At 49.2% G+C, this 26,464-nt stretch overlaps 1 protein-coding gene across 8 annotated transcripts in view; it reads left to right on the forward strand.

Moving 5' to 3' along the window:
* Positions 1 to 26,464, forward strand: part of NACC2 (NACC family member 2) — a 61,341-nt gene that overhangs the window by 26,418 nt on the left and 8,459 nt on the right. For 6 of the 8 annotated variants that reach the window (XR_014507222.1, XR_014507223.1, XR_014507224.1 and 3 more), the window contains exons 2-4: positions 21,143 to 22,034; positions 24,132 to 24,299; positions 25,325 to 25,430. Coding sequence is in view for 3 of the 8 variants with exons in the window: in XM_083423770.1 (XP_083279896.1) it covers positions 21,197 to 22,034; positions 24,132 to 24,299; positions 25,325 to 25,430 (1,112 nt within the window). In the remaining 5 variants the exon portion in view is untranslated. Of the gene's footprint in view, positions 1 to 18,971; positions 19,670 to 21,142; positions 22,035 to 24,131; positions 24,300 to 25,324; positions 25,431 to 26,464 lie in introns of those variants that run through there. The other 2 variants (XR_014507226.1, XM_083423771.1) reach the window with 1 other exon arrangement.

The raw sequence follows: 26,464 nt of genomic DNA on the forward strand, positions 1-26,464 counted from the left end.
AGCAGACCATTTCGGCAGCTAATTTTACCACCACTTACATCTGACTTTATGACTAAGATCTCATGCTAACTATATTAATCCTATCAGGTTTTTGGAGCAAGAAAAAATGAGACTGTATATTTTATGGATGCAGTAACTTCTGAGCCATTAGACATCTATGCTGACATGAAAGTAATCAGATATTACAGGCCACCAGTTTCCCCCATGAAAACCCTGGGTGTTTGAATGTAGGTGGGGGATGTGCAGGTGCAGGTGGGGGATGTGCAGATGACCCCTTGAATATTACTGGTTATAGGTGAGCAGTCTTTCATTTTTCCTTAGTTGTGAAAGAGGCAGGTATGTCCCACCTTAGTTGCATGATAGCAGAGGCCCTTGGGTCCATTGTAGTGGGAGGGGTGGATTGGTGCTGCTTAGTTTTAATTTAATATTATCTTGTTTTTTGGTGTAGCAGCCATTTATGTAATGCAGCTGATAGCAAAATGTTTTGTTAAGGGTTTTTCAGTTATGTCTGATTCTGGAGAGAATATAATGGTTCTCAGAAACCCAATTAAGAAGCTAGAACATTAATGGGGGCCATAAATCATCAAGTTAGAGGCTTGGGAGGAGCCAGCAAGAGTGGTTCAACTTGCCCTTTTGGCCAGTTTGCTGTTCTGTTGTTCAGTCATTATGAGGGACATGCAGGGAGGTTTGGGGATGCATAGGGGCAGGGAACGCAACTGCTGCCCAAGGATGCCGCTTGGTGCAAGGGACTCTGGTTCTTAGGCATCTCCTGGCCCTCTTTGGATGGTGTTCTCTGTGGGGAATCACCCATGCCAAGAGGGGCACGATGCTGAGCAATGCCATTCTTGCTATTTAACTAATGTGGCGAGTGAGCTTGAAAGCTGTTTCAACAACTGTTTGTTTCTTAAGAAGAACTTTGTGGTTAAAAATAAAATAAAAAGAGGAGGAGGAGGAGAAAACAGCAAGGGAGAGCACAGTCTTATTTGAGCTTGACTGCAAAATTTCCTGTATTTCCCAATTTTGAAGGTTGTAACTTCAGCGGTGCAGAACGTGCATTTTTCAGAGCTCTCTCACTGAAGAGACCTGGCTGAAATTCTCTCTTGCTGTGATTCTCATTCTTTCAGCTGGGAAGGGCTCTGTGGGGTCAGTGCATTTACTCCATTGCTGCAACCCTGGATCTGTGTAAAGCATTGTTTTGCTACTTTCCCTAATGACCTAGATGCCTCCTCCCCATTGCCCAGCAATCCATCCTAACCTGGTAGCTGCAAATGGAAAGGCAGGACCTGAGCTCTACAGTAGCGACTCTCCATACTTGCAATTTCCAGCAACTGGACCATCATGGCAGGATGCCTCTGAATACCAGTTGCTGGGGGCAGGGTAGTGGTTACTGGTATACTGATCCTCAGGCATGTCCAAAGTCCGTTTAGGGGGCCTAATCCGGCCTGCCGGTTGGTTTAATCTGGCCCCTGTGGCAGTTTATTTCCTGGGGTAAAATCCTAAAAAAAAACCTTAACAACCTCAATCCTAAAAACAAAGCTCAACAACTTCAGTCCTAAGAAATGTCAACAACTTTGGTCAGCCCCCACAGCCCTTCACTTCATCAAATCTGGCTCTCTTTGAAAAAACTTTGGACACCACTGCTCCAAGAGCTTGCCTAATCCTCTTTGTCCAGGAAACTGAGCTAAAGAAGGGGATGTTTGCTGATGAATGTCCCTGGGTCCTTTTGCCCTTGCTTTGACACTTGCGCAAGTGGGGAGCGTTTTACTTGTTCCTGGAGTGCTGCAAAGGACTAATGGGCCCACTCAGTTTTGTTCTGCCCTCTTCTCTGGGTCTTCATCCCCAGCTGCTCCACACAAAGGAGTCCCCCCCCCCCCATAGACGCTGGTGGGGGGCAGTGGTTGAGTAAGGGGAGAATGGCTGGGAAACCTCCCTGTCCCTCAGCAGATGGACAAAACAGCAGCAGAATCATTCCCTGAGTCAGTCACTTTCCAGGTTCAGGTCACCTGGTAGTTTATGCAGCCCCTCCTCTTCTGCCTCAGAAGGAAGGCAAAGTATAGGAAAAGGACTTGGCTTCATAGGCTGAGCATTTGAATATTTTCACAGGCAAGCAGAGAAAAGCATATTGATCCAGGGAAGCTTCCCAAAATTCTGGGCTTATTTGCAAACCTTGGAAGCGCTTCCAGCTTCTGCATAATTATTTTCTTTCTTTCTTTTTAAAAAAAGAAGCATACATGAAATACAGTATAACGTCAGGACGATAGTTGATCGTAAGTCGTAGTTGGAGGTTTGCTGCAAAATGAATGAGTGCCCAGATCCAAGGATGGTGGTATTTTGCACCAGGGAGGCCAGGAAAATATCTGCACTGTAGACACCTTTGTGTGTAACAAGCTTTTAGAAGGTTTTTGCCCAATGTCTGCTTGTGGACCTGGAGTGAAGCCACAAGTTAGTTTGCTTGCTGGGCTGCAGCTCCATTGCTTTGCTTACAGTTTACAGAAGAGCCAAGGCTGCCTCAGTTTCCTCTCCATTCTTCCAGTCCACCTATGGGACCTCCTATAAGGCAAGGTGGGCAGGGTCACACAGAGGGCTGCTCCCCAAGGCTGCTTGTTCAGGAAAACCTCTGAATTTGTTGACATACTTGAGGAGTGAATCAGCTCCTAATGAGTGCTTTGTGTGGGGTGATCATCTAATGGGGGGGAGTGGGGTCTTGCACTTCCTCCTCCAGCAAGATTTCAAAGGATTCAGGAAGGCAGCGTGGATGTGGAATCCTTGGGCTGTGTGGACACAAGAAGATTGTCAGTTGAGGTGTCTGGTGTGCAGCAGGAGCAGCAACACCTCATGGTTGTGGGAAGAGCTTCCCCTACTTTTTAGAAAGGCCTTTCGGTGTCTGGGTTGATAACTGCCAATCAAGCTTCCATAGTTATGGAAGGTATACCCCTAACCACCCGCTTCTGGGGAAGGGCAGCAGGTACAGTCCTCGGTGCCATAGCCCCAGGTCTTGAGTTTGGGCTGTCCCTTTCCCACCTTGCCTTGTCCAAACCTCCTCTAGAACTCCCTCATTGGGGAACTTCAGGTTTTGCTCTGATATGATGTTGGATGGCCACCTGTCAGGGATGCTTACGTTATGATGCTTTCGCTGCTGGGGGTTGAACCAGGTGAGCCTTGGGGGCTCTTCCAGCTCTATGATTCTATGAAGAAATGTGGCACTGGGGTGGAGGTGCAAGGGTGGAAGCAGCTTAAGGTGTAAAGCACTCTGTGTTCTGCACACGCAAGGCTGGGGACTTGCCCTTGTCTGTATGCCATGGTGTGGGGCAGAGTTGGCCCTCACCAGCTGTGAGTTCTGAGTGCCCCTTCCATTGGAAAGAAAATGGAACATGGGCATCACAGCTTCTTCTGTGGGTGGTGGAGGGTGGTCCAGTATTTGTGTGTTGCCCCCCTCCTTCTCTCTCCCCATCCCCTGCTGCATTCTCTTGCTTTCTTCCACCTGCTTTCTTCCCTGGTTCAGCCTCTTCCTAGTTGCTCCTTCCAGCCTTTGGCTTAGAGGCTCTCCCAGCCTGGGTGGCTGCTGCCTTGTCTCGCCTGCCGTCCTTCCTTGTAATTCTGTCATGAATCAGAGCAACTTTTAACAAAACAAGATCCTCTCACTGTTGCAAAAGAGCTTTGGGGAAATCTGGCTTTTGTGGTTCAGGGTCTTACTCCGATGCACCAGGAAGGCAGGCAACGTTTAGCTTTTATTTGGCCCAGAGGATTCTTACAACATTATCCACATTTCCTTTAATTTGTGGGATTTCTAGTAAATGGGTTTAAAATTAGGTCCGGGCACAAAGCCAAAGAACATCTGAATGGTGCAAAACTGCAAGGCAACAAATGGCGAATTCTGAACAGTTTGCTTTCATTTCTCTCTGGGTGCTGGCAGGATTAACGGAAGAAAGTGTGTAGGGGTGGGGGGTTATATTTTTCTCTAAGCCAGCTGGGGAGAGGCATTGCCCAGTCATCCTACCCCACCTGTACCTTCTTTGGATGTATGAATGGGCTTAATTAATGCACATCAGTTAAAGGAGCACATTAAAAGGCATTAATCAGGACTGGTCCCCTACACCTCTGCCTGGCCACTGGGCTCCTTAGGTTGTGGCCCTGCTGAGGGTGCCACGCCTGAGGAGTATGTTTAGTTTGCACTGGAAACTGGGCTTTTAGTGCTGTCTCCAGCCTTCTGGAATTAAACAAGTGCCTTGATATTTAGTCACTTTTCTTAAGGAAGCATTCCTTGAAATGGGACCCAGTCATTTGATGGAATAGTAATGGTATAATTGTGTAAGTCAATCTATTGCCTTTATTTTGCTGAGTTTGTCATCTTCACACATCTTCATTAACATTTTTGTTGTGAAGATGTTTATGAATCTGCAATCACTCGATTCCCCCAAGGGAAATAAGAGGGAAAAGAGGAAGATGGAGTTCACTTGCTGGGGGTGGTTGTTGTTGTTTAGTCATTTAGTCGTGTCCAACTCTTCGTGACCCCATGGACCAGAGCACGCTAGGCACTCCTGTCTTCCACTGCCTCCCGCAGTTTGGTCAGACTCATGTTTGTAGCTTCCAGAACACTGTCTAACCATCTCATCCTCTGTTGTCCCCTTCTTCTTGTGCCCTCAGTCTTTCCCAACATCCGGGTCTTTTCCAGGGAGTCTTTTCTTCTTCTGAGGTGGCCAAAGTATTGGAGTCTCAGCTTCAGGATCTGTCCTTCCAGTGAGCACTCAGGGCTGATTTCCTTAAGAATGGATAGGTTTGATCTTCTTGCAGTCCATGGGACTCTCAAGAGTCTCCTCCAGCACCATAATTCAAAAGCATCAATTCTTCGGCGATCAGCCTTCTTTATGGTCCAGCCCTCACTTCCATACATCACTACTGGGAAAACCATGGCTTTTACTATACGGACCTTTGTTGGCAAGGTGATGTCTCTGCTTTTTAAGATGTTGTCTAGGTTTGCCATCACCTTTCTCCCAAGGAGCAGGCTTCCACTGCTGGGGATGGTAGATGCCCTAAAGAAGAAGTGGCTGCCATGTGGGGGCCGGTGATGGACAGAGGTGGTGGTCTCCTGCAAAATGTCCTCCTTTTCAAACCAGAACTCTGTGAGCAGGCGAAAATGTGAGCAGCTGCTGTTCCACGCTCCACTGGGAGGTCTCCTCCAGCCAGCCCCACAATACTTAACCATCCTTATATGTGAAAGGGAACTAATTACTCCCAGGGAGAGTCTTAACCAGCTTAACCAGAAGGCTAATGATTTTGGGGGCAGGGGGATAGATATTGCAATGAGCGTCCAGGTCTTAAGGAGATTTCTGAAAGAGGTTGCAGGAGGAGGAGGTGGCTGAGTCAGGCCTTTGGTCACTCCCATCAGGCCTGGTTGGCATGGCCAGAGGCTAAGGGTAATGGTGAGAGTTGGGAGTTCCCATGCTGTAGTGGCAGCTCTCTAAGACTTGAGGTAGAAAAAAGGACCTTCCCCAGCCCCACCTGGAGGTGGTGTTTGGGGCTGAACCTGGGAACTTCTGCCCCCTCCCTTCTCTCATCCAGCCTGCTGAGTCCTTCTTAACCATCAGCTGCGTCTTCCTTTGCCTCCCCAGGGGTGGCTGTCATCTGTGACTTGTTCTCTCCCTTGGCCTTTAGCAAAGAGTGGGGAAGTAGCAGCAATGCTTAGAACCCCCTGGAAAAAAAACACAGGCAGAGAGAAAGTCAAACTATCTCAATTTTAAAAGTAAAATAACAAATGGGAAGGCCAGGGGAGGTGGGTGGGTGCTGTGGGGCTGCCCACAGGTACCACATTGAGTGTGTGGGTGGGGACCCAGCTTTAAATAACACACATTTGGTTTTCCTGCTGCCTTCTGTGTAGTTTATTATTTTAATGTGATTTTATCTGAAATGTTGTGCTTGCTATCTGCCTTCTGGACCCAAATTGCACAGGGAGGTGGGATCCCAAGGACAGCATAGAATTGTAGGGTTGGAAAGGACCCAAAGGGTCATCTACTCCAACTCATCTAGTCCAACCCATAGAACAGAGCAACCTCTGGGGAGAGGCCCTTCTCCCTTCCTGCCACCTGTCCTGAACCTCAGTTCCTCTCCTGGGTGTAGGGTGGGTTCCAACCTTATTGTTGTTTCCCAGACAGTTTTTGCAATACCAGACCTGAATGGCAATACAGCAACTGTAAATCTCTAAGAGAGAAAAGATTACATCTGATTTTAAGCACAATTAGAAATGCAAGTGGAACACTTTGTATTTCACCTCATCGTCTACTATTTATGGCACGATATGCAAATAAACCAAGCTATGAATATTAAACTTGTAAACTCTTTCTCTGCCTCTTTGAAGGGTGCAGCTGGGAGGGGGGCCCTTAACCACTGCCTCTGATGGCTCAAGGGGCCCCTGTCCACCCCAGAGCTTCCCTTGTGGCAAGAGGAAGGGAGGGCTGGAAACTACCTAGATGAAATGGGTTCAATCCTTGGGAGATCACAGAATAACAGGATTGTAGGACTGGAAGGGACTCAAGGGTCATCTAGTCCAACCCCTTGCAATGCAGGAATCTCAGCTAAAACATCCCTGACAGATAGCCATTATGAGTCAGTTGATGAATCAGAGGCAAGAGTAAAGGTAATGGACCCCTGGACAGTTAAGTCCAGTCAAAGGCGACTATGGGGTTGCGGTGTTCATATGCTTTCAGGCTGAGGGAGCCGGCGTTTGTCCACAGCCAGCTTTCTGGGTCATGTGGCCAGCATGACTAAACTGCTTCTGATGCAACGGAACACCGGGACGTAAACCAGAGCACATGGAAATGTCGTTTACCTTCCCACCGTAGCAGTACCTATTTATCTACTTGCACTGGTGTGCTTTTGAACTGCTAGGTTGGCAGGAGCTGGCACAGAGCAACGAGAGCTCACCCCGTTGCGGGGATTCAAACTGCCAACCTTCTGATCGGCAAGCCCAAGAGGCTCAGTGGTTTAGACCACAGCGCCACCCGCGCTGCCCTTCCAGGAGGCTTTGTAGGACTGGAGATGGTGGAGAACCCTTTGAATAGGGGCTGGACTATATTTTTTGGGGGGGAGAAATGAACGAATTCCTATGCCCCACAAATAAAAAGTCACATTCTTCTCATGTAGAAACATGCTGATTCCCGGACCATCTGTGGGTCGGATTTAGAAGGCAATTGGGCTGGATCCAGTCCCCGGGCCTTAGTTTACCTACCCATGCGCTAGAGACCCCCACCCTGCCCTACTGTGTAGGAGGGAGTATAGAGAAATCTGTCATCCAACCTCCTCTTCCCAGGACAAGCTCCTGTGTGGAGGCTCTTGCTCCAGCTCCCTCTGATAGAGAGAGGGATTCATGGGAAGGGAGGCAGCCTTGTGGGCACATGGCTGCTCTTCCCCAGATTTGTGCTGAGATTTGTGCTTTCTGTTGGTGCAAGTGAAATGCCCATAGTAGCACCCCTGTTTTGTACCTTCCCATCAGCATGCAGAATAGTGGCCCCCAGTGAGACCCAAGGCAGCGAGACCCACTGCTTGCCTTGGAGGCAGTGAGACCTACACTGCTCTTTGACTATGTTGCTCCAGGGCACCACCTCCAGATCCTGCTCTTTGAAGTCTAGTCTCTCCTTTGCCTGTTTCTGTTTGATTCTCCAATGTGCTTATGTCAGCCCCTCATCCAAGGCTGGTTATTCTTTGGGGCTACTATGTCAAGGTGGCAAATGGCTAATTGTTACATTTTCCCCATTTTGGGGGTGCCGTTTCATGCTTTGTTTTGTGGTCCAGGGCCTCAAGCTGGCTTGGGCCATCTCTGTGCAGCTTTTGTTGCACCGTCTTCCTGAGTAGGGCCCTCCTCCCTCTGCTGATATCTGTCCTGCAGGTGGCATTGTGAAAGGAAATCCCAGATTCTTCCCGGTGGAGCAGCAGCACACATGTGCCCCCTGCCCCCAGAAGGCAGGGCTTGTTCCTGGGTAGAGTCTGGCCTTGCTGGTCACAGAAGCAGGCAGAGTACTTCGATGGCTGCGGGCGTGATGTGTGTGTGTGTGTGTGTCAGTGTCACAGTCTCCGTGAAGAACAGACATGGCTCATGAATGCAAATGGAAAATATGCCAATCTCAGCATCGTAGTTGCATGTGATAAATACTATTTGCATATCATTTTCCTGACTTTGATGAGCATCTGAATACAGTTTCGCTTATTCTTCAGCTTCATAGCTAGCAGATTGGGAAGGTATGAATGGGGAATGTGTTTCAGCTCTTACAGCAACATACAGGCCCGAGTCTTTTTTCATGCTGATGTGAAGTTTCAGAACCAAACAAAGAAGGGAGTCATCAGGCTGCCTCCACCTCCAAGCACCTGAAGGACCACTGATTTATTTATTTTTGGCGGGGTGTGTGTGAGCTTATTGTTGGCATCCATCTGTCTCCAGAGACAGTAGAGTGCTCCTTCAGGGGTGAAGTTAAACCATTGCATTAGCAGCACCGAAGTGATTTCTCTGGGGAGTAACCAGTGTATATGGAGGTCCAGGCTGTCCATATGGCAAGACCCCCCTCTCATCCTTGCTAATGTGGTTCAAAGAAAAGCAGAACAATATGTTTGGCATCAGCTTGGCTGCAGGAGTTGTCAGAAGACACTCAAGGCATCTTCCAAGCATCTTAGGGACTCCACTCTAGATTTGTGTAGGGTTTACTCCTTAGCCTTTTCTTCTCCCAAAGAAGGCAGCAGAGGTTTAGGATGTGAGTTTTCCATCTCCTAGTTGAGCTTCCTTCACAGGTTGATGAGCTCCATCTGCCCCTCACTTCCCTCTACAGCATATGCAGAAATCGCCTTCTTGACCATTGGACCCACTATTAGACTCTCTTCTCAGTCTGCTGGAGCCTGTCTTCATATGCAGGTGACGTCCTTAACTCACTTAGGTTTTAAGAACCATCGGCTACTCTCACCTGGTTTAGCTAGCCAGTTGAAGCTGTTTCCTGGGGTGTGGCTGCTGTTGCATGTTGACAGCTTCTAGGAGCCACAGGTGAGAGCTGAATGCAGGGTGGGGACCCTAAGGTGGACAGACTACCCCAAAAGGAGCATGATGTGTCCCCAACCAGAGGTATTACTCCTCCCCTAACACCCCATACACTCTGGGTAATGAGAAGCCCACAGTCATTCATCTTTTTGCATATTTCAATAGGGACTAGCAATGTCTTGTTGCAAAAACCTAGACTCACAGAAACCCAGCCTAGGAAAAGAGTTTCAAGGTTGAGGTCATGGGCAGCAAACTGAGAGCAGCAGCTGCAGTAGGACCAAAGAGCAACCAAGGATACAGGAACACACCAGGGTGGGCTGAGGAAGACCTTGTGGCTCAAGCAAGGTCCAGCTGAAACAGCAGCCTTTTCAACCCCTTCCTGCCCATGAAGGTCCAGTGGCCAGATTGGGTGGGGGGCAGAGTGTGTGACTTGTTGCAGTTCTGTGGCTTACTGCTTGGGGCAGCTGCATTCAGGCCCAGCAGTTGCTGAGGGAGTCCAGAGGCTGGGGGAGGGCATCCAGTTATCCCCCCTCCCTGAATTTTGAAGGGGGTGGTGCTGCGAAGGTCAGGAGGGGGAGACTGGGGGGAATCCTACCTGAATCTGGCCTAAGGCTGCCTTGTAGCCTTTGGCTGATATCTAGATGGGGGACACTATGCTCAGGTTCCTGTCCAGTGTCATGGGAGGGAAGGAGAGAGAAGCGCCTCTGCAGACCCTGCAAAAGTGAGTCCCCCAGCTACTTGCCTGCCTGCCAGCCAGCCAGCCAGATGGAGGAGTGAGCTGCCTTCTTCCTTTTCCCTTTCCCCTGCCTTAAAAAAAGGGGGGGACCCACCCGTCCCCATTGCATCAGAACTAGGCAGCATTCCTGGTGCTCTCATGTCTGTTTCTGCTGACTCACAGAGTAACTTGCTGAAGGGAGAGAAAAAAGCAACCACGCAAAGTTCAGGGCTGGCCATCCCATCCCACCATACTAGGCAATGAGCTGAAGCAAGAAACCGCCTGCTAGAGGAGAGAGAGGGTGTGAATGCAAAGAGGTATATTCCTCTTCTGCTTTGCTGTCCTGGTGCATTGGGGAGGAGGTTTGAGGCCAGCCGGCTAGCCTAGGGGCTTCTCAGCAAATGCTGCCTCGGTGGTTCTGCTCCACATCTGCTGCTCTTGTCCTTGTGGTGGTTGCCTGTAGACTTTGGGCATCCAGCCTCCTCTTCCTTCTTCGGGGTTCCTCTTTTTGAATTGGGACCCTTCGGTACGGCATGCCTCTTCCCATTCTTTTCATCTTCACCTGAAATCTTGAAATGCCAAGGCTTCCCCAGGCACTATCAGCACTGTGAACCACCCCCATCCCTTCTTCTGAATGCTTCTGTACTATGAAGGTGGGGGGAACCCCACCCCACCCCAACTACAGCTCCCCTCCTTGGCCTCAGTATCTTGGTCAGCATTCTCTGTAAAGGTAACATTGCTTTGGGGTTGTTTTTGACACCCTCCAGAAAATGGCTGTGGTTTGGGAGGCATATTAGTTTGGAAAGGTGGTTAGAAGGCAACACTGTCTTTGGTTGCTTTCCTCCTTGTGGAAGCTGTAATCAGTGTGCTGCTCTTTGAGAAGGAGCTGTTGTATGTTTGGGCAACTTGCTCTGTTGGTAGCAGGTTACTTAGGAAGCCACCTTATATCAGATTGGAATGTTAGTCCCTGTAGCACAGTGTCGTTTCACTGACAGGAACCAGTGGCTCTCCAGGGTTTCAGGCAGAAGGCAGTCTCAGCCCTTACCTGGAGATGCTGCCAGTAGGGCTTCTACCTGGGACCTTCTGCATACAAAGCAGGTGCTCTGTCACTGAGCTAACTGGCTTCTTCCTCTAATGTTTTGCCTTGATAACATCTTTCCCCAGCCTTTCTGGGCTGATGGGGGGGGGGGGAGAGACTATAGAGTGCTCTATAGAGTCATAAGAGCCCTGCAGCTGGACCTGCCTAGAGGCATTCTGTTCTCACAGAGGGAAGCCAGATGACTAGTGGGAAGCCCATAAGCAGGACCTGTGTGCAACAGCACCCTAGCTGAACCACCCTGTGATCTTCAGATGAAGGGCAGTACAGTGGTACCTCGGGTTACATACACTTCAGGTTACATACGCTTCAGGTTAAAGGTAAAGGTACCCCTGCCCGTACGGGCCAGTCTTGACAGACTCTAGGGTTGTGCGCCCATCTCACTCAAGAGGCCGAGGGCCAGCGCTGTCCGGAGACACTTCCGGGTCACGTGGCCAGCGTGACAAAGCTGCATCTGGCGAGCCAGCGCAGCACACGGAAACGCCGTTTACCTTCCCGCCTGTAAGCGGTCCCTATTTATCTACTTGCACCCGGGGGTGCTTTCGAACTGCTAGGTTGGCAGGCGCTGGGACCGAGCAACGGGAGCGCACCCCGCTGCGGGGATTCGAACCGCCGACCTTTCGATCGGCAAGCCCTAGGCGCTGAGGCTTTTACCCACAGCGCCACCCGCATCCCACGCTTCAGGTTACAGACTCCGCTAACCCAGAAATAGTACCTCAGGTTAAGAACTTTGCTTCAGGATGAGAACAGAAATTGTGCAGCAGGAGGCTCCATTAGCTAAAGTGGTACCTCAGGTTAAGAACAGTTTCAGGTTAAGAGTGGACCTCCAGAACGAATTAAGTTCTTAACCCGAGATACCACTGTATACAAATTTAATCAATAAATAACAATAAAATTGTCCATTTGACGCTTTGCACAATAGCCTTTGATAGCCTTGTCCTCTGTTGGAGCCAGTGTTGTCTACTCTGGCTGTCAGTAACTGTTCAAGGTCTCACCCAGCAACTCCTCCCTCTATTCCTTTTAACTGGAGGTTTCTGCCTTGGGGGATTGAACCCGAGGTCTTCTGCCTCCAGAGCTGCTGCTATGCCACTCAACTGTGGCTCCTTGCCGTGGATGAAAAGTGGCCACTTGTCAGCTTTTTGGAGAGCAGTCCTTCAGTGCCTGCAAACCTCATTGATTTCAATAGAACTAGAGATTCTTAACAGAGTGCAGGATTGCAGTGCATAGGACCCAATCCAGAGAGTATTATGTATCTTTAAGATGCAGCCACAATAGTTTCCCCAGGAGGTGGTTGGAAGCCAGACTCACAGGTCTGGATCTTGCATTGTGCTAAGTGGTGCATCTTCACAGCCAGCAGTGTGGGGATTTTGAAGGGTTTGGGCAGCTTTCCCCCTTTCAGCTCAAAAGTGCTGAAAGATAGTCTGGGGGAAAAATGTTTTTTTGCACACAGGTGGTACCTGGGGGGCTCTGTGGATTTCCCCTCATACCTGAAAACACGCAATGCGGTAGGCTGCTCCTGCTGATCCTTGAAGTTTAAAAGTCCCTGAGCTGCAATCACCACAGCATCCTTCAGTTCATACTACAGTAGAACCTCGACTTACCACCGCCCCTACTCGTGAACAGTTCGACTCGCGACCATAGCAAACCCGGAAGTAAATACCGGGTTTGCCACGATTCACGCACACACACAGAATGGCGCTTCTACCAGTGACCCGGATCAACTCACGAACGGACCTCTTGAATGGATTCCGTACGTGAGTAGAGGTTCCACTGTACATCTGTCTGTCTATCTTTGTTAAAATCTCTCTGTCTCAGGAGACAATGGAGGAATGCGCCTTTGGGGTAAAGTCAAACCATTGGAGAGTTACAGTGTCTGCTGTGGCTGTAGATATTGATGCAGGAGAGACATGTGTTATTGTAGCTAGGGCAGATGAAGGTTTTAGTGATCACTGTTAGAGATGTATCATGGCATTTCTTCTCTTTGCCCTCCTCCCAGCAATCATTCCTCTTCTGGTCACTGCTATGGATACACGACCTGTCTACAGGCACTGTGGTCATTTGCAAGAGATTATCACACAGCAGGGTTGATGTCACCAGCCATCATGTCTTGTTTGCAGACATCTATGTAACACATGGTTGGTCTGCTAACAGGCCTGGTCCCTGTGGCCAGCTCCATGTATGTCCTTGGGGATCCTTCCATCTTCCATTCTGTGGACATGGCCAAGCCAGTGTTGGCATCACTGAGACAGGAGTGTGAACATGCTGGGAATTTGGATTTGGAAGAGCATATCTTTGTTTGAGACTCTGTCCTGCCATGTGATGCCCAAAATCTTCCTGACGCAGTACATGTGGAAGGCTTTGAAGCATCACTCCTGACAGCTGTTAGTTACCCTCCACTCACTTCCATAAAGCAGCATGCTCTAGATGCAAGCCTGGTAGACTTTCATCTAGGTATTGGTCATTAGCATCACATTCTCCGATACCCTTTTGGAGAGGTGAGCCATTGCCAGAGCTGCCTTGCCAATACACTTGTCCAGCTGAGCATCAGTGGAGAGGTTGCTGGTTATGGTGGAGCCCAGAAGCACAAAATTGTCTATAACCTTAAGCGTTTGGTCACCAATGCTGATGCATGGAGTGCTGGCAATGTCCTGCCCCAGGATGTTGGTCTTTGTCAGGATGATGGTAAGGCTAACCTCCCTGCAGGCTTGGGCAAGATGGTTGATAGCCTCTGTAGAGCTTCCTTGGAGTGTACTGTAAAGGCTGCTTCATCTGCAAACATCTCTCTGATAAGCACCCGCTGCACTTTTGTCTTGGTGCGGAGACATGATCATTTTATGAAGCTTTGGTGGGCACCACATCTTGTTGAGCAGTGTGAAGAGCCTGTTTTGGCTGATGAGATCAAAGGCCTTTGTCAGGTCTATGAAGTTGATGTACAAGAGGCATCTCTGCTCCTGGCATTTCTCCTGCAGCTGATGCATTGAGAAAATCATGTTGACTGTTGACTTCTGGGCTCTAAAGCCATGTTGTGGCTTGAGATAAACCATGTTGGCGAGTGACTGTAATCTGTTGAGAACTACACAGGTGAAGGCTTTCCCCACAGTACTCAGTGGGGAGATTCCATGTTAGTTGTTACAGCCATGGTGGTCACCTTTGTTTTTGTAGAGGGTCACAATGCTGGAGTCATGCGTGTCTTGTGGCATTGATCCTTGTTTCTAACACTACAAGATAAAGCCATGGAGGTGCATCATGAGGGAGGAATTGAAGCCAGCTTTCAGCACTTCTGTTAGGATTCCATCCTGTCTTGGGGCTTTACCACATGCTTGAGAGTTGGTGGTATTCTTCAGCTTGTCAAGGAAGGGAGCGACATCCCACTCTTCCAAGGCAGGCAGGCAGGACACTGTTGACTGCTGTGTCAGAGACCATGTTTTCCCATGAGTACAGTTCTTGGTAGTGCTCTGTCCATCACTTTGTCTGGTTGCTGCAGTCTCTGATGATCTCTCCTGGCAAAAGATTTTAGTGGTGCAGTTTTCATGACTGTTGGTCCAAAAGCTTTCTTCATGCCATTATACATTTTGCGAGTGTTGCCAGTGTCAGCAATGAATTGAATGCTGTGACACAGCTTTAGCCAGTAGTTATTGGCACATTATCTGGCAGTGTGCTGGGCATCACTCCTTGCCTTTCTCAGTGTAACAGGTGTCTTTTTGCAGCGCTTGTAGTTCAGAAGAGCCTTGCGCTTTACAGTGATAACAGGCTCCATGGCCTTCATGCCAACCTCAAACCAGTCTGGGAACTGTTGGTCTCTTTTGCCAAAGGAGGATATACCGTATTTTTCGCTCTATAAGACACACTTTTTCGCTCCTAAAAAGTAAGGGAAAATGTGTGTGCGTCTTACGGAGCGAATGCAGGCTGCACGGCTAAGCCAGAAGCCAGAACAGGGAGAGGGAGCGTTGTGCAGTGCTCCCTCTCGCTGTTCTAGCTTCTGGTTTAGCTGTGCAAAGCCTTCGCAGGGCAGCGGGATGAAGGCACCCCACTGCCCTGCAGAGGCTTCATGGGCTGTCCCAGAAGCCAGAACAGCGAGACAGAGTGCTGTGCAGCACTCCGTCTCACTGTTCTAGCTTCGGGCTTAGCTGCGCAAAGCCTCTGCAGGGCAGCGGGGTGCCTTCATCCCGCTGCCCTCCGGAGGATTCGCAGGCTGTCCCAGAAGCCTCCGCAGGACATATGGTAGCTGTGTTGTAGGTTGCCTCTTTGATGTGTTTCCACCTTACTTCAACACTTGTTCGGCAGAATCACAGAAGCATTCACAAAGTTCAAGTATGATTTTTCTGCCACTGTTGATTCGAAACCACACTTTGTGCTATGGGTCCTCTTTGGCTGCAGATGGATCTTGCTTGCCACCAGGGAGTGATCAGTGTCACAGTCAGCACTGTGGTAACTTTCTGTGACGCAAACACAGTTCAGTGCCGTTCACCTGGTGATAATCAAGTCCATCTGGTGCTAGTGGCCTGACCTTGGATCCTTCTAGGAAATTTGCTGTTTTACCTTGGTAGAGAAGAATAAGTTTGTGATGCAGAGGCTTTGATACAAGCACAGCTCAAGCAGCCTTTGTCTGCTCTCATTAATGCTGCCAGTACCAAAGAGGCGATGGGTAGGCAAACTAAAGCCCAGAGGCCGGATCTGGTCCAATCATCTTCTACATCTGGCCTGCGGGCGGTCCGGGAATCAGTGTGTTTTTACATGAGTAGAATGTGTTCTTTTATTTAAAATGCATCTCTGGGTTATTTGTGGGGCATAGGAATTTGTTCATCCCTCCCTCCCAAAAAAATATAGTCCGGCCCCCCACAAGTCCTGAGGGACAGTGGACTGGCCCCCTGCTGAAAAGATTTGCTGACCCCTGAAAGAGGCCTATGCAGTTGTCCCATGTGTGATGATCACCCCCTATTCTTGCATTGAAACCTCCCAGCAGAAATAGGTGTTCACAGTCTGGGACCCTCCTGACAGCCTGGTCTAGTTGCTTGTAGAACTAGTCCTTGGTTTGTATGTAAGGGAACATAGTGGGAACATAGACACTCAATTTGTTAACTGGACCGAAGGTGGTTGAGAGGTGGAGGGAAAGCAAGTGTTCTGAGCCCTCAGCTGGTTCTGTCGCAGAGAGAAGAGAGTTCCCCACTGTGAATCCTACGCCATGAACACATGGGTCTTCCGGATGACCTCCTTGCCAGAAAATGGTGTAGTTCTTCTCTCAGAGTCTGCCATTCGAAGCAAATCTGGTTTCCTGTAGAATGGCATGTCAGTGTTTGAATTTTTTCAGATCACAGTCTTCCATGAGTCATTAACTTGCAGCAGTTCAGTGGACGAGCGAGAACACATGGTCTTGACATACCAGCTTGCTAGGTGCAAGAGGATTTGTTTCTTTTATTTTTTACCTGGTATAGTAGTTTGGTCTGTTTCTTGATTGATACTCTGAGTTTCAAGCACCCATTGAAGCAGGTGGACAGTGGCAGGCCATCACTTTATTGACCGAGGACTGCCTGGCTTTAGGTGGGCAGTAGCTGACAAGTGAGACATGATGATCTTTCCCACTGACGAAAGCTACCCATTGTGCTCGTACCTTACGTCAATCAGACTGAGCTTATAACTCATAACTTCTGCTTCCTGCGTTTTTGCTGCGTTTTGCAGCATTGAAGTGATCAGGGCATAGTCCTGGGCAGTATGTATGGAGGTTCTGGGCTGCTCAGAAGACAAGACTCTTACTGGCCATGCTGGTGTGGTGCAAAGGAAAGCAGAGAAATATGTTTGGCACCAGCTTGGCTGCAGGAGTTGCCTGATAGAGGTATATAGTTAGAAGCCAACTGGCCAGACATGTACATGGCTACAGAACTGCTTTTTTACTTGCGATTGTTTTTTAGTTTAAAAATACTTTACCCTTCTCTCCAGCAAAATGATAAATGTGTTTTAGCATCGGGGCAGCTGAAGCAAACCCCACATTCCTATAATGTTAGTGCTATAATTTAAGTGAGTTTAAAATGTGAAACTGCAATACACAAAGAGTGTTTTGGGGTTTTTTTATTAGGGTTGGTAAACCTCTGTGTTGTATCTAACCAAGTTTTTACTCAGAAATTAATGGAAATTGATTTTGCTTGGTGTGCCCTGAGCCTGTCTAATGTTGGATGCAACTCTATATTTTGTGCAGAAGCCATCCTGAAGTTTGGGGTGGCAACTGGGGGAGAAGGCAACATGAACTGGGAGATTCTCAACTGCAGCCATCTCAAGAGCCACCCATCTCAAGGCCATTAAGTTCTAGGTCTGAAATTCCCAAGTCTACGACCACTGAGGCTGGATCTGTCTGGTGCCTATTGCTCCACTTGTGATAAGGAGACAGATCAGGCTCCAGGTCTCTCCCCTTCTGAGGCCTTTAAGTCTCTTTTTAAGGGATAACTAGAATTCAGACAGCTTTAATGCAACAAGGCTAAAATCTGAATTAACAGTTGATGAATTAACTGGAGAGAGAAATGGCCCTTTTTTGTGGACATTTTTGAAACTCTAGCATCCCTCTCTTTCAAGGAAAGGAAAAAGGAGTAATTTCCTGCTTCTGTGGTTGCTGAGTAATATAAGCAAACACGGACCTTTGAAAAAAGCAAGTCCCAAATTCATGATTGATTGATTTTTCTTTTATTAGTTACTTACCCTTTGTGGCAAGGTGGGTTACATTTTTAAAAAGTGGTATTTATGTGGGGAGGCTCACCTTAAGAGTGTGTGTCATTTTGGGGGCCCGTGCTTGCATGAGAGCATGGTGTCCAAAAGCGTGCGAGATTGCGGTGCCCCAAAATATGTGTTTTTTAGGTGCCATGTTCTTGCATGGGTCATGTGACTTATGCAGGAGTGCGGCCTGGAAGACACGTGTCTTGTTTTGCGCTGGGACATGTTGGAGGGTATGACAGCACCATTCATGTAACAAAAACTACCACAGATAACAACATTTTCAAAAGTAGGGGGTCCATAACTTGGCTTTTGAAAAGCAGGGTCCTCAGTTCTTAGCTACATAATTGGGAACCACTGATCTAGAGGCTCTCAAGATGATCCTTATAATTTCTGAGTGGGCAGTATATAAATCCTTTTATATGTGTTAGTAAATAAAAAATGGGGTTTGCTAATACTTCCCACCAATTTTTAAGCAGCCCTTCCCCAAAAGCTTCAACAAACAGCGGATTTAGATTATATTGTGGGAATTAGAAGCTGTGTGTGTATTTGGGAGGTTATGCATCATTGCAGCCAGCCAGCCCAGGAGGTTCCCTTTTAGCCCCTTGCTAGCCAAAGTGATCTCTAGGGTCAGGTCAGGTTGCCGCAAATGGGGGGGGGGGAGGGAGAGAACATCAGTGGCAGCTGGACTAGTGAGGCCAAGAGAAACCTTAATGCACACTCCCAGAGGGCCCCCTCCCCAATTTCCAATTGTTTCACTGGAAAATAAAAGTGTTGTGAGAGGCTTTGAGGGGGGGATATGATAGGATGCTTCCCTCTCCCCTCCCTGGAGTTTCTTTTCTACCTAAACCTTCCAGTCCTCCAGCAGAGGACTTGCAGTCTTTGAGAGAATGTGTCTTTCTGGTTGGGAGTGTCTTGTAAGAAGGGGCTCAGGTCTGAGTAATGGTGCAAAGGGAGGAGTGTGGTGTGTGGAGTGGGGGTAGAAAGTGGAAGGCAACTGGCTCTGTGACCTGAAACACTTAGTCTTAATAACTTGCACTGTAGAAGGAAAACAGGTCTCTGTCCCAAGGAGATTCCAGTGGTAATAGACCAGGCTTCCTCCAGCAGTTGCTGGGGGATTGCAAGCAGATTCCAGAGCACATAGTGAAAATGACACAGGGGCATGGGGTGGGGACCATGCTGCAAGGTGGGCTCAGAGCCAGCTCCAGCACTGGTATTGCCCCTGGGTCAGGCTCAGGGTTTTGAGGCAGGCTCCAGGGCAGGCCTGTTTTGTGAAGGGTGTGTGTATGTACACCCCCCCCCCATGTGTGCGTACACCCCCCCTCCTTTTGTGACACCCTGGCCATTGACCTTATCAGGCAGAAGGAGGGGATAGTAAAAGGTGCGTGGGGGGTATTTTGCCTTTGCCCTGGTTCCTCCTGTCCTTTGTTCCTTCTCACCCTGAGGAGTTAATGGAGAGCCTCCGCTGCGCCAGCTCTGCAGACTGTTTGGAATACTTTAAATGCTTTGACACTCTGGATGTGCTGGATGGGAGAGGAGGCGGTTTGCAGCTTAATTCATATGCAAAACTGTGCCATAAATCCTGAGCCCTGTCTCAGTTGCTGTGGCACCACTAAGCATTTCATCAGCGCCCCATACAGTATTTCTGCCATCTTTGTTTGCATTGCAGTGACTCATCAAAAGTCTGTCTTGTACCAACACCCTGAGCATTCCTCTGGCACTGATCCTTCTCCCCCCCCCCTCCCTTTTTCTTTCTCTCTCTCTCTCTCCCCTCCTTTTCTTCCGAGCTTCAGTTTGAAACTGGCCTTTGCTTCAGGTCTCTCGTCAAAGGGCTCTATTCATTGCAGAGAATGGCCTGAATGTTAAGCTGCATATCCGGCCCTGTTCATTGAGATGCTGCTTTGCGCTGCTCCTGCTGCTCCTGCTGAGGTGGTTTGACTTAGTCTGAAGCTGAAACTCCTCACAGCAGAAGCAAGGAGGACAGGCAGGAGGGGCTGAGGCGGGAAGGACTGAGGCAGGAGGGGGCACCTCCTCATTGTGCCCCCCCTTCCAAGCAGCCTTTGCTGCTGCACTGGAGAGTTGGGTGCTGAAGAGAGGGGTTGAGGAGACCCTTCCAGAAGCAGGTGCTGTGGATTTCACACCACTTAAGGTATGTTCACATGAGGGGGGCACATCCCTGCGCTGAATGCTTGGGCAATGTGATGCAGCTGCAGAATGGGGCTATCCTAGCTGGCAGCTTTGCAGGGGTGGTTGGAGGTAGTGTGTATGTGTGTGTGTGTGTGTGTGTGAGAGAGAGAGAGAGAGAGAGAGAGAGAGAGAGAACAGAGCAACCCATTGTGTGGTCACTTTTTTAGGAGCAGTCAGTTTGCAGGGAGGAGAGATCTTTTGGAGTCTAGTTCAACTAGGTGCTGTTGAAGCAACTCAGAATCGGGACCTCCTGTGTGGAGGGGGTGGACTGTGTGTGTGTTTTTGTGGGGGGGGGGAGAGGTCTTAATTGTTCCTGTGTGCCAAGGAGATGAAGGGAGGCGCCATTGAAGTAATGGGGAGTTTCTCCCTCCCTGGCCTCAACCAGCTAAAGAGAGGCATAGATTTTGCTGGTTTAAGAGAATTTGTTGGCGTTTCTCCGCATGCTGCCTGTGTTTTGGTGCATGTGGGTGGGGGGAAAGAGGAGGCATCACTGCCATGACATGACGGTTCCCGGAGGATCCTAAAATAGATCCATGGGCTTTGCTGCATTCTTGATGCAAAGGCGAGAGCCCAGGCAGGTGTCTCCTTTGCATGGAGGTCAACATCTCCCCTCCCCCCAAAATTTAGAAAGGGGGTGCCATAGAGGAATGCCTTTGGGAGTCCAACAGTTGAGAAGAGTTTCAGGAACTGGGGAGCCTGTCCGTATCCTGGGCTGCTGCAGTAGACGGCAGCCCCCAGCCCCTCTCCATTCCCTGCATCCAGCACTTTGAATGATGGTGGGGGGACGGACAGTTGCCTGGCCCTTCCTTGGCTCCTCAGCAGTTCCAATGTGCAGGGAAACTTGGAATAATTATGCGCAGAAGTTGCTGCATTTCTGAAGCGTCCACCCATCTCTCTCTCCCCCCTCCTTTCTCCCAAGTTTCCAGCTGTGTCAGCTTTTTCAGGAGCATGCGCTGCCTGCCCTGATAGTGCCTGGTTTGGAAATCCCATCCCAATACCTTGTTTGGGGGATCATACCTTTTGTGGCGTGTGTACCCCCACCCCCGAAAAAGGGAAAAATCTTGCAGCAGCAGCAGCCTGCATTCAGGTTGGTGGAGTCAATGGAGGCAGTTCTCAACGCCCACCCCCACCCCAGCTGGAATGGGTAGCCATCTTTGCCTGTGTTTCTCTTGCCCTGGACTGGATGTGTTGCACTGGTGGTACACTGAGGGCTCTGTGGGTGGGGTGTAGTTTTTTTGAACTCTGTTATATTGAGTTTCTTCCTCCCCTTGTTAGGAATGCTCTTCACAGGAGGGGGATTTTCCAAACACTGGCAGAATCCCTCTCCCTGGTACTTCCTGATTCTTGTGTTTCTGCCAGATATCCTCTCTCTTCCTTTCTCTTTTTCACGTGCCTGTTTCCTCTCCTCCCACCCACTCCCCTGCCCCGCCTACAGATGTGCCCTCTCTCAGAAGCCCTGGCCTTGAGTGCGTGAAGCAGTCGCTGAGCCATGTCGCAGATGCTGCACATAGAAATCCCCAACTTTGGGAGCACCGTCCTGGGCTCCCTGAATGAGCAGCGCCTCCTGGGTCTCTACTGCGATGTCTCCATCCTGGTCAAGGGCCAGGCCTTCAAGGCTCACCGGGCTGTCTTGGCAGCCAGCAGCCTCTACTTCCGAGACCTCTTCAGTGGCAACAGCAAGAGCGCCTTCGAGCTGCCGGGCTCCGTGCCGCCCGCCTGCTTCCAGCAGATCCTCTCCTTCTGCTACACCGGCAAGCTGACCATGGCTGCCAGCGAGCAGCTGGTGGTGATGTACACAGCAGGCTTCCTCCAGATCCAGCACATCGTGGAGAAGGGGACAGACCTGATGTTCAAAGTGAGCTCCCCTCACTGCGACTCCCAGACGGCCATGACGGAGGAGCCCTGCTCGGGGCCCCAGAGCCCCTGCCACCCCCTGCAGCCGCCCTCCCTGCCCTATGCTGTGTCGCCTTCCGTGCCCCTTCCACTGCTCACCCGCGTCAAGCATGAGACATTGGAGCCTGCGAAGCGGTCCTTGGAGTGCAGCCTGCGGGAGGTGGCCGGGGGCAGCGCCTCTGCCAGCGCCCCGCTGAAATTGTCGCGCGTCTCCTACTACGGGGTGCCCAGCCTTGCCACCCTCCTCCCCAGCATCCCGCTGGCTCAGTACTGCCAGGGGGAGCGGACGAGCCCTGGGGCCAACAGCCTCCCCACCACCGACAGTCCCACCTCCTACCACAACGAGGAAGATGAGGACGATGATGAAGCCTATGACACCATGGCAGAGGAGCAGTACGGGCAGATGCACATCAAGTCCACAGGCGGCTATGCAGGTAAAAGCCCCCTTTAGCCTCCTCCACTTTCATTTTCATGGGACCGTAAAAGGAGAGGCATCTGCAGTCAGGCAGGTGTTCATTTCCCTGCATTTTAGAAAAGTAGTTCAGTAGGTGGAGTGTCTGATTTGCAAGCAGTTGTTTTGATCCCCAGTTGGCATCTCCAGATAGGGCTGGTAGTAAATCCCCTGCTGGAAACCCTGCACAGCCATCACTGCCAGTCAGTGTTGGTAATACCGAGCTGGGCAGATTGATGTCCTCACTTGGAATAAGGAAGCTTCGCACTGATTTAAGACTTGAAAACTTGAATGGGAACAGTGCTGAATGCAGCTTATTTCCATTTTGGGGTGAGGTCTTTTATTTCCTTCCCTCCTGCCAGATATAGGTCTCCAGACTCTGTGAATTTGCTGACAGGGAAGGCATTTCTTAGTAAGGAGTAGTTCATTTTTCAATAAGATGTTTTCTGGTGGGAGGGACTGGATCTCTACATGTGAATCTGCCGAAGGTGCCATTGTTGTCCCTTTGGTTCTTTGCGGAAAGTAATAAGCTCTTAATTTCTGCAAGCTTATTGATGGTGTCTATTTCCTTATTTGGGGTGTGTGTGTGTCTGCATGTTCAGAGTTTCCTCCTCATTTAATGAAACTGGCAATGCAGCATTACTCTATGGATCAGTTTCCTTGATGCCGACAGATTTTAAGGGTTGCATATTGAGCATAGCAAGATTGTTGAGCTCTTTCTCTTGGTCCATTTTCTGTAGCTTAAGGAGCCTGGAAGCCCAGCCCAGGCAGATGTCTCCTCTCCTTCCCAGGAGAAAGAGGCAAGATGCCTTCAGGCAGGATTGGGAATGAGGTGCTGGCTTTGGAGCTGTGTTGAGGTGCTGTGTTCTAAAACCAAAGAAGGGGTGACAGTGTGACTCTACAGTCCAGGCCACTGTGGGTCAGTGTGGTACTCTTGGGGTCATGAAAGAGCTTGTAGGGCAAGAGACACTTTATGGCCAGCCTGGATGCCCCCCGCTGACCCACTGGAGAGACACATTTCTAGCCAAGCCAGCAGGATTTTATAGCCAGAGCCCAGCTAGGTTCTATGTCCATTGATCAGCTAAATTTTGTGGGTGGCTGACAGGATGCTTGGCTGGCAGCATCTCATGTGCCCAAAGTATGTTAGCTCGGGGGTAGGGGGACCTCACTTTGCAGGTGTTTGAAAAAGCTGGGAGTGTCCAAAATGTCAATATTCTAATTTGACCAGGCTAAAACTTTCCCTGCCTGTACAGATAGTTTTGGTGCTGAGGAGCAGGTGACTCTCCAGGGTCATCTTGTCCAAAGGTGGACCTCCTTTCCCAGGGAGAAACTGAAATCCATCCTTCAAAGCTCACTCAAAACTTAAAACCCTGAGAGAGTGAAGCCAATCTGGTTCAATCAGAGACAGTGATTCCTTGATGTGAGTCGTATGCCAGGGAAACAACAGCCCACCAGGAGCACCTGGAGCACCTAGTCCAGCCCCCCAACAGGTAGCTCAGCGGGAAGGAACCTGTGGGCAAGACCTGCTGCCAGCAGCAGCAGCTCTCCCCACTAGCAGTTCCCAGCCACTGGCATTCAGAGGCCTACATATTACGCACTTCTTTAAAACATTGATCAGCCAGCCATCTTAAAGTTTATTTTGTGTGGTGTTACTTATTTGTTTATTTCGTAACTTTTATATACCGCTTGATTGTCAGAAAAATCCTCAAAGCGGTTTACATAAAGTTTTGCTAGTGTTTTGTGTTCCGTTGCGTGCCATGCACCACCCTATCAGTCCCTTAGGAAATGGCGTCATAAATATTTTTACTTATAAATTCTGCCTTCGAGAGTGGAGGTAGAACATAACCAGTGTGGCCTGGCTGTAACCATTGGGCCTACTTCCCCAACCCTCTTGTCAGGATCTATTCACATTTCCCGCTGTTGCCTCTGCAGAGCAGGGGTCATTTGCCGTGGCTGCTTCTGCTTGGCTTCTTGGCCCAAGAGAAAGCGGGGTTCCTGCAGCCTCAGCCATTTGGGATACCCCGGGGTTTTCCCTTACAATCCTGGGTAGCTCTTTCATGCCTCCCTCCTTCTCCCCAAGGGCCTCAAGAGAAGCCGGAGCCGGTGCCCCTGGAGAGCCGCTCTTGTGTCCTCATCAGGCGGGACTTGGTCGCCCTCCCTGCCAGCCTTATCAGCCAGATTGGGTATCGCTGCCACCCAAAACTCTACTCAGAAGGAGATCCTGGAGAAAAACTTGAACTCGTGGCAGGTAAGGACCCACAGGGGCAGGTTTTCCTTTGTGCTTATGGACTTGTTGCAGCAACATGGCTTAAAAATTGTAAAAATGGTAGAGCTCTTGCAATTATTTGTTTCATTAACAAGGGCTCTTTTAATTTCTGCATGATTTGGTGGGTTTTTTTAATTAAAAAATAAAAATAAAATAAATTTAGAAAAGATAAATTGCAGTGAACCAAAATGTAGAAAATTTTGCTTATAAAATTAATCTGACCTAAATTTATTTTGTTTATAAAATTACTTTGTTATTTATGGTAATATTGTAAATGTGATATCTATTTAAGTAGAGTCTCCCCCCCCCCTTTCTTGTCTTTCACTTCTGAGAACAAATCTAACTTCCTTGGATTCTTATTTCATTTACTTTACATTGTATCTGTGAAAGCTGTGATGTGGTCTTACATTTTTCTAAGCTTTGTTTATGAAATGGACTGGCCACCTTGGTGTCCACCTTCCCTGAGCAACTTCTTAGTATTTAGGTGTGAAGGGAGTTTTAGATAAGAGACCCCAAAGAGCTAATCCAGAGCATTTCCCCCTTGTCAGGCCTTCAGTGGGGGGAAGAAAGGTTGCCTCCCTGAGAGAGCATGTGCTAGAGGTGGGCAGGGCCAGGGCGCCCTCACCTGGCAGGAAGAGAATGTGCCTTTACTGCTGGCCATTCCAGTAAAGAGTGAAAAGGCTGGATCTTTTGCTGGGGGTGGTGATCTTGAGGGATCTGAGGACCCTCCCTTGGGTTGCCACGCTCAGGTCGCAGACAACTCCTTTTCCTGCTGCCCAGGTCACTTCTCTGGGGTATGTCAAAAGTCTTTGATGCTTCAAGATGATTTGAGTCAGTATTAACTGCTTGCATGTTTGTGTCCTGTTGTACACCTTGCAGAGCAGAGCTGGGGGTGTAACTTCTGGACCTCTTACTTGCTCTCTCCTGCATTGCTGGAACTTGGACATGATGACCCTTGGGGTCCCTTTCAACTCTACAATTTTATGATTCTCTCTCTCTCCACCCAGGCTCCGGTGTTTACATCACTCGGGGGCAGCTGATGAACTGCCACCTGTGTGCAGGTGTGAAGCACAAAGTTCTCCTGCGGCGCCTGCTGGCCACGTTCTTTGACAGGTAGGACACAAAGGAAGGGCCCGTCCTCCTAGCTCCTCTTCACCCAGCCAGCTTCTGAGCTGCTGCCAGGGAGCCAAGTTTGGAGGGAGCAGGAGCTTTAAGTGATGGAAGGGAGGGAAATTACCCATCACATTTTGCTTAATGGGAATTAAAAGTATTTTTAATTTGTCTGTCAATGGAGGCCACATGTTTCCTAGCAGAAAACATAAATATGAGGATGTGGGATTGTGTCCAGTGTTAGTCCTGTTCAGAGTAGACCCACTAAAGTTAGCAGACATGACTAGCTTAAGTTTGTTCATTTCAGCAGGCCTACTCTGGTTAGAGCCCTTCATGTCTGTCTTTACCAATTATCAGAAATGGCTAAACCCTGCCCTGGGGACACTACACTGCAACACAAAGGGAAACCAGATTAAATTAACAACCATGCTGGGTGGAATTTGTGTGTGTGTGTAGATCCTGTGCATTTGCACATGTAAGATCTGAGGTGGCTGTACTCAGCGCTGGCATGAAACCTTCAGGAGGTTGGCTAGAGGGGGAAAACAGCCCTCGGGCAGAGAATGTTTTAGCTCCCGCTGGGAGCGGGGAGATCTGGGACCATCAGCATATGGATCCGCAGGTCGAGGGCAGACAGACCACTTTCATTTTGCTGTTCTTTGAAGGAGGTGCAGTGTACACAAATGCTCGTAGGTATAATAAGACATCACAGAGCCTAAACTGCATGTCAATACATTTGGAAATACACATGGTAACAGATTTTGTCCCTTATCCTAGAATCGCAGAATGAGATGCAGACGATTTTTCAAATAACTGGTGTGAGCATAAATATGTATGTTTAATAATTCCTTTAAATGGGCTGACGAGTCTACTGGCAAGTGAAAATTCTCTTGCCTCTTCTTAGCAACTAGTATTTGCACCATCTACAAAGAAATAGCTTCCAGAAGTTCTTGACAGTGCATGTCTCTGTAGGTCTATAGATTTGGTTAGTCAAAGAAATGGACATGTAGGTTGATGTCTCCGTTGTGCTTTTCTCCCCC

This window comes from Podarcis tiliguerta (assembly GCF_965153285.1).
Source record: "Podarcis tiliguerta genome assembly, chromosome: Z".
NCBI lineage: Eukaryota > Metazoa > Chordata > Lepidosauria > Squamata > Lacertidae > Podarcis > Podarcis tiliguerta.